The sequence below is a fragment of the Protobothrops mucrosquamatus genome, unplaced genomic scaffold (assembly GCF_001527695.2).
Source record: "Protobothrops mucrosquamatus isolate PMUCROS unplaced genomic scaffold, P.Mucros_1.0 scaffold760, whole genome shotgun sequence".
Classification (NCBI taxonomy): Eukaryota; Metazoa; Chordata; class Lepidosauria; order Squamata; family Viperidae; genus Protobothrops; species Protobothrops mucrosquamatus.
The window spans coordinates 96,783-103,262 of NW_015387029.1; the positions used below are offsets into that span (position 1 = coordinate 96,783).

A 6,480-nucleotide genomic window follows, 5' to 3' on the forward strand; every position below is an offset into this window, starting at 1 on the left:
CACCATCCAGTTTAATTTTGAAAACTTTCCTAAACCCAGGAAAGTCCGTTCAAACTTAGTAACACACTGAGCACTTTACCCAGTGGTCAATCCAGCCTCTCAGGGAATTTATGAAAGCTCCATTCTGTCGGAAGTCCCAATTAATTGAATTTCTGAAGGTCTCCTTTCTTTCAGCTCCTTCCCTATTTGAGGAAAGTCCACTTCAACAATAGTGCTGGAGATGAAATATCGTTCTCAGAAAATGGACTGGGATCTGCTCGTTATGAGATTCTCAACTGGCGTCTGCTCCCCAATTATTCTTTTGTCCCTGTGAAAATTGGTCAAATACATCCCAGAGCTTCCCCAGGCCAGGATTTCACTATCAACGGCAATTCAATCATCTGGGCCACAAAGGTGGGTGTCAGCGCTGCTAATATTGAATATTCTTGCTTTGACAAAATATGCAGAACTGTCTGGTATTTTTAGAGTTAATTCAGATGACAGAGAAAAGGGAGGAGATTATAAGGAAAGCCCGGGGAAAAAGGAACGGAAGTGAATCTTTGCCCTCCGGGCTAATTGGAAAATGTGACTTATGACTGCAAAATAAGGGAGGGTTTAGCAAGAAAAGTTAGAGGCAAGCAAGGGGAATTCAGATTCTGGCATAAACCTCCATGAACAATGTCTGGGAGTTCTTTGAAGTGTTTCATTAGTCGGAACCATGACAGTGGGTTGGAGGGAAATACCCTCAATTCAGGGAAAGACTCTTTCTCTCCTGATTCAATATATATATTGAATCAGAAAATATGGCAGGAAGGCGGTGCAGAGAGTAGTGAGAATGGCTGAAAAGATCATTGGCAGTTCCCTCCCTCCCATCCAGGAGATAGCACAGAAGCGCGGCTTGAGCAGGATCCGTAAGATTATCTGGGACACTATACATCCTCTTCACAACCTGGTTTTCCTTGTTACCTTCTGGGAGGAGGGGTCTTCGTGGTATCCGCAGCAGAACATCCAGACTCAGCCAGAATTTCATTCCATACAGCATTAACCTTGTGAACTCTCAAGCTTCCTCCTTCCGTTATATATTCAAGATGGACAATATTTAATATTTATCTGCTACATATATGTAGGGATGTGGGTCTATACATATGTTGTTCATAGTATGTTTAGGTGTGTGTTCTGTATGTGTTTCACTTTGAGAACGGGCAACTAATTTTCATTTTTGATGTGTGCCATTGTGCCCACAGTATAAAAAGGACAATAAAGGTTATCTTATCTTATCTTATCTATCTTATCTTATCTTATCTTATCTTATCTTATCTTATCTTATCTTATCTTATCTTATCTTATCTTATCTTATCTTATCTTATCTTATCTTATCTTATCTTATCTTATCTTATCATGCAGAAGTCTGATTTGTGCCATGTGCAATAAGGGTTGAGATTGGGGAAAACATCCTGATTGAAAATCCAGGTTGAAATTAGAGGAAGAAACAGTGAACTCTGTGAATCATTCCTCTTCAATTGATCATTATGATTCTTTCTTTTAGAAAAAGCTATATGTCAGATCTTCCCTAGCTTGGTATTCTAGGAAAGAAATACTCTCGACTCCAGATGAAGTGAAAAGATATTTTTTTTCTAAGAAGCCATGTGGTTACAGTGAAGCAAAGCCAGAACCAAGGGTTTGTGCATGAAACTTTCCCAGTTAACTTTTCCCCTTTTTGTTCCTCTCCCCTCTTATCTCTCAATTGTCCAGTTACATTTGCAGAAGGTGTTTTGGTAACTGTCCCTGCAACATCCCAAAGGTGCTTTTTTTTATGAGGCAACTAGACTTTTTTTCTTCTCTCAAAGAAGCTTCTTCAGCTCTGACTGGATGGTGGGGAGTGGAAGGATTTATATTCCTTGCAGACAGCTGGTCATTTGCATTCTTTTAGAGAGTCATTGAGGCCACCTGTGTCCTCAGGGTCACTGAGTGGTGAAAATGGGTGTGGAACTGCTGAAAGGACTGTGTTGTAGACTGGAGGTAGATAATGATGTCAGCAGTTCCAAGAAGTCTCCACACCCTCATTTGCACTACTCAGGTGATCCTTAGGACACAGACAAACCTCCAAATGGCCTCAAAGTTTCTCTAAAACACGGGTGTCAAACACATCACGTCACATGTCATGTCGCAATGCATTGCAACTCTTTTTGCATTGCCGGCAATGGGGTGGGCGCGGCTTCGTTATGATGAAACCAGCCCGCGGGCCGACAGTTTGACACCCCTGCTGTAAAAGAATTACATTGTAGCTCAATGTGAGACACATTTCTTTGCATGCTGAGGTCTCAGTTCCAATTTCCAGCATCCATTGGTAAGTTAGGAATGACACTGGCCTAAATTCCTTAGGACCTGTTCCTGATTTTTGGTAAATCATGGTGAACCATTTATTTTGAATATATTTGGAAGGTGGAAACAGGAATGGGGAAATTAATGAATTGTGTTCATTGCTAAGACCATCTCAAGTCTTTATCTTTTCTCTTTTAGAAGGTGCCCTCTGCCAGGTGTGGCACGAAGAGGTGCCAGGCAGGAGAGAGGAGACGTGTTCCAGAGGGCAAGCCAGTTTGCTGCTACCAATGTGCCCCTTGTCCAGAAGGGACCATTTCAAATAAGACAGGTAGAGCGCACTTTAAATATAGATCTTCCAGGATCAAGTAAGACATTTGGTAGCTCAAAATATTAAGATTATTTTGGGTTATTTTTAGTAGGTTTGACATGATTGAAGATACAGATACAAATTGTCCTGCCAACTGATTAGCAGGACTGCTTTCCTGACCCAATGTTATATAGGGTAGACTTAAGGCAGCAATTTGGAGATTTCTTGCTGTCCTTTCTATTCCTCCTGTCATATACCAATGGGAAAATCAATTACTGATCTTTTTAATGAATTAATAGAGCAGTGTTCATTTGTATTACTTTTAGTGTGGCTCTTCTACAGGGACTATCAATCTCCCTGAAAACTTACAGGCATGTCAGAGAAATAGATCAATTTACCTATATTGGGTATGTCTAGTTTAATGAAAAAAAAGGACTGGAGATGACACGATAGCAGTGTTCCTATATATCTTAGGAGTTGCCACAAAGAAGAGGGAGTCAAGCTATTCTCCAAAGCACCTGAGGGCAGGACAAGAAGCAACAGATGGAAATTAATCAATGAAAGAAACAAGCTAGAACACCGTTCTGAGCGTTCTATGAGAAAAAAAGCCCCGGTCTTTGGCGACCCCTGTGAAACGGTCGTTCGACCCCCAAAGGGGTCGCGACCCACAGGTTAAGAACTGCTGGTATAGGGTTTCCTGCCCAGTTCCTATAAGCATTCTTCCTATGTTTTAACCTCCAGTCCCCTAATCATCTTTGTTGGTCTTCTCTGCACTCTTTCTAGAGAACATTGTTTTTATAGGGTTGGACTATAAGATCTTTAAGGTCCCTTCCAACTATTCTATTCTATTCTATTCTACTCTACTCTACTCTACTCTACTCTACTCTACTCTACTCTACTCTACTCTACTCTACTCTACTCTACTCTACTCTACTCTACTCTACTCTACTCTACTCTACTCTACTCTACTCTATTGCCCCTTCCTGCAAAAATACTCTGAATGCATGATGGAAGAAACTGATTTGAAATAGGGGAAATTCTTTCTCCCTCCTTACAGTCCACCCATTCCACACTAAGTGTGTGAGCCTTCTTGTTTATGCATGTGTGTGTCATGTTATGATTTTATGACACACCAAGCGAAAATCTATCTAAACAGCAATAAGCAGGATCCCTAACTGACAGATTCATTTATCTACTTGGGTTTCCAGTATGATGTGGGGAAAAACATCAGGTACCAAATTCTCCCTGGGAAAGGAAAAGGAAATAATCATGCAAGTGCTCAATGAATGGAAAAGAGAGAGACCCCATCTCTGAGCAAATGAGGCTTATTTTGAATCTATGAGATTTTCACTTTATAGGGCACTATGTTGCCCAGGAGTTCTTTTCACCGTGTCATTTTTTGAATTGTACTAACCAGAAATAGTCAAACTGGGATCTGAGGTGTGGGAGGGGATAAAGCTCACTGTGGATGTCCCAAAGTCCTAAGACAAAGACTCTTGATTTCAGATGCAGCTCGCTGTGACCCCTGCCCAGAAGACCAATATCCCAACAAGGACCAGGACCACTGCATTGCCAAGAAGATCCACTTCCTTTCCTATCAAGACCCCCTGGGATATGCTTTAATTTTTCTTACTCTTTTTCTCTGTGTGATCACATCTGCAGTCCTGGTAATTTTCCTTAAGCATCGTGACACACCAATTGTCAAGGCCAACAACCGAGATCTCACCTACATTCTCCTGGTTTCTCTCCTGCTCTGCTTCTTCTGCTCCTTCCTCTTCATTGGTCAACCCGGGAACCTCAACTGTCTCTTCCAACAAACTGCCTTTGCCATTCTCTTTTCCCTTGCAGTTTCCTCTGTTTTGGCAAAAACTGTCACAGTTGTTCTGGCCTTCATGGCCACCAAGCCAGGAAACAGAACAAGGAAATTCTTGGGAAAACCATTGACCAACTCCATTGTTATCACCTGTCCCCTGGTCCAAGCAGTTCTTTGTATCACCTGGCTGGTGATCTCTCCCCCATTTCCCAACTTGGACTTCTGCTCCTTGTTTGGAGAGATCATCTTGGAATGTAAGGAAGGCTCAGCTTTAATGTTTTATGTTGTCCTCACCTACCTTGGTTTCCTGGCCCTTGTCAGTTTCACAGTGGCCTTTCTGGCTAGGAAATTGCCTGACAGTTTTAACGAAGCCAAATTCATTACTTTTAGCATGATAGTCTTTTGCAGTGTTTGGATCACCTTCCTCCCCACTTATCTGAGCACCAAAGGGAAGTCCATGGTGGCCGTGGAGATCTTCTCCATCTTGGCCTCTGGGGTTGGTCTCTTGGCTTGTATCTTTTTTCCAAAATGCTACATTATCCTATTGAGGCCACATCTGAACTGTAGAGAGAATATAATGAGGCACAAGAACTTCTCACTCATGCAGTAACTGGGAACTTTTGTTGTAAGTTTGGAATCTGTTTAGTTGATCTGATTTCTTAAATGTAAAGAAATGAGCAGGCCCCTTTTTCTTTTAATATTTGGAAATCAAATGATGTAACTAATCACAAAATATCTGCTAATCAGCAATAATCACCCATCCTTTCATTTTTCATTAATATCATTTGTTCACAGTGAGACCCCATGACCCACCTAGAAATAAACTTCAGCATGCTGTTTTTTTCAATTTACTGATTTTAATCAAAATAGTCTTAAAATATTTTGGGTTGGGTTCACTTTCAGTGTTTTTAATTATGTTTGCTTCCATAGATTGTTTTGCTGAGTTTCCTATTTTTCTTTTCATTGAATACGCTATTAGGGTATTTTTAAAAATTCTAGAAATGAACTACATTGTTTACTCTCTATTAACTTCATCAAGAAAATAATTTATTAATATATAAATTTTCCTTGCTTGTTTTTTATGATGCATTTGAGAGCAGTGAATGCTGTTTGAATCTTTTGTCTTGAGCATATCCATTCCTGGTGTGGCCATTCACGTAGCCCTCTTCTGTTTGCATCACTGGCCACAGTAAACTTCATTGTCTTGCTGATCTTTGTAAACAGACCAAGAACCACCAAAACCTATTTCCACAACATTGACAGAATAAGCAGCTAAAATATAAATTGAGATCAAACCCCATTCCTGACTAGCAATGATAATATTACTTAGTTTGTATAATGAAACATCTGGAAGAAAACAACCAAGCTCAGACAGCACATACTTCATTAATAAATAATAATATCATGTGAATTGAATATTAAGGGATCTTTTCCTGTCCCTGCTATTGTTCATCCTGCCAGATTATTATGAGGATAGATCGATGGTGTTAATTAATAGAATTGTTACAAAACATTTCATTTGGGGGCAAAGAGGAAGGAAGAAAATGTTGTGTGATGTATGTAATCATAATACAGAAGAGAGCTGGAAGAGACCTTGAAGGTCCAACCCCCCTGCTCAAGCAGGAGACCCTATACCATTTCAGACAAGTGGCTGTCCAGTCTATTCTTAAAAACCTTCAGTGATGGAGCGCCCACAGCCTCTGAAGGAAAGCCATTCCACTGGTTGTTTTCACTGTTAGGAAGTTTCTCCTTAATTCTAGGTTGCTTCTCTCCTTGATTACTTTCCATCCATTGCTTCTTGTCTTGCCTTCTTGTGCTTTGGAAAATAAGTTGACCCCATCTTCTTTGTTGCAGCCCCTCAAATATTGGAACACTGCTATCATGTGTCACCCCTAGTCTTTCTTTTCTCTAGACTGGCCATACCCAAATCCTGCAACCATTCTTCATGTGTTTAGTCTCCAGGCCTTTAATCAACTTAGTTGCTCTTCTTTGCACTCTGCACTAAGTTTATGTTTCATGAACTTTAAGAATGCTTAGGTTTAGGAGGGGACTCAGCCCT

At 40.6% G+C, this 6,480-nt stretch overlaps 1 protein-coding gene across 1 annotated transcript in view; it reads left to right on the top strand.

Moving 5' to 3' along the window:
• The window catches only part of LOC107289729 (vomeronasal type-2 receptor 26-like), a 10,730-nt gene extending 5,699 nt beyond the window's left edge, over positions 1–5,031 (top strand). The window contains exons 3-5 of the mRNA XM_029284605.1: positions 175–393; positions 2,500–2,629; positions 4,115–5,031. Of these exons, the coding sequence (XP_029140438.1) occupies positions 175–393; positions 2,500–2,629; positions 4,115–5,031 (1,266 nt within the window). The remainder of the gene's footprint in view (positions 1–174; positions 394–2,499; positions 2,630–4,114) is intronic.
• Positions 5,032–6,480: the final 1,449 nt, after the last annotated feature.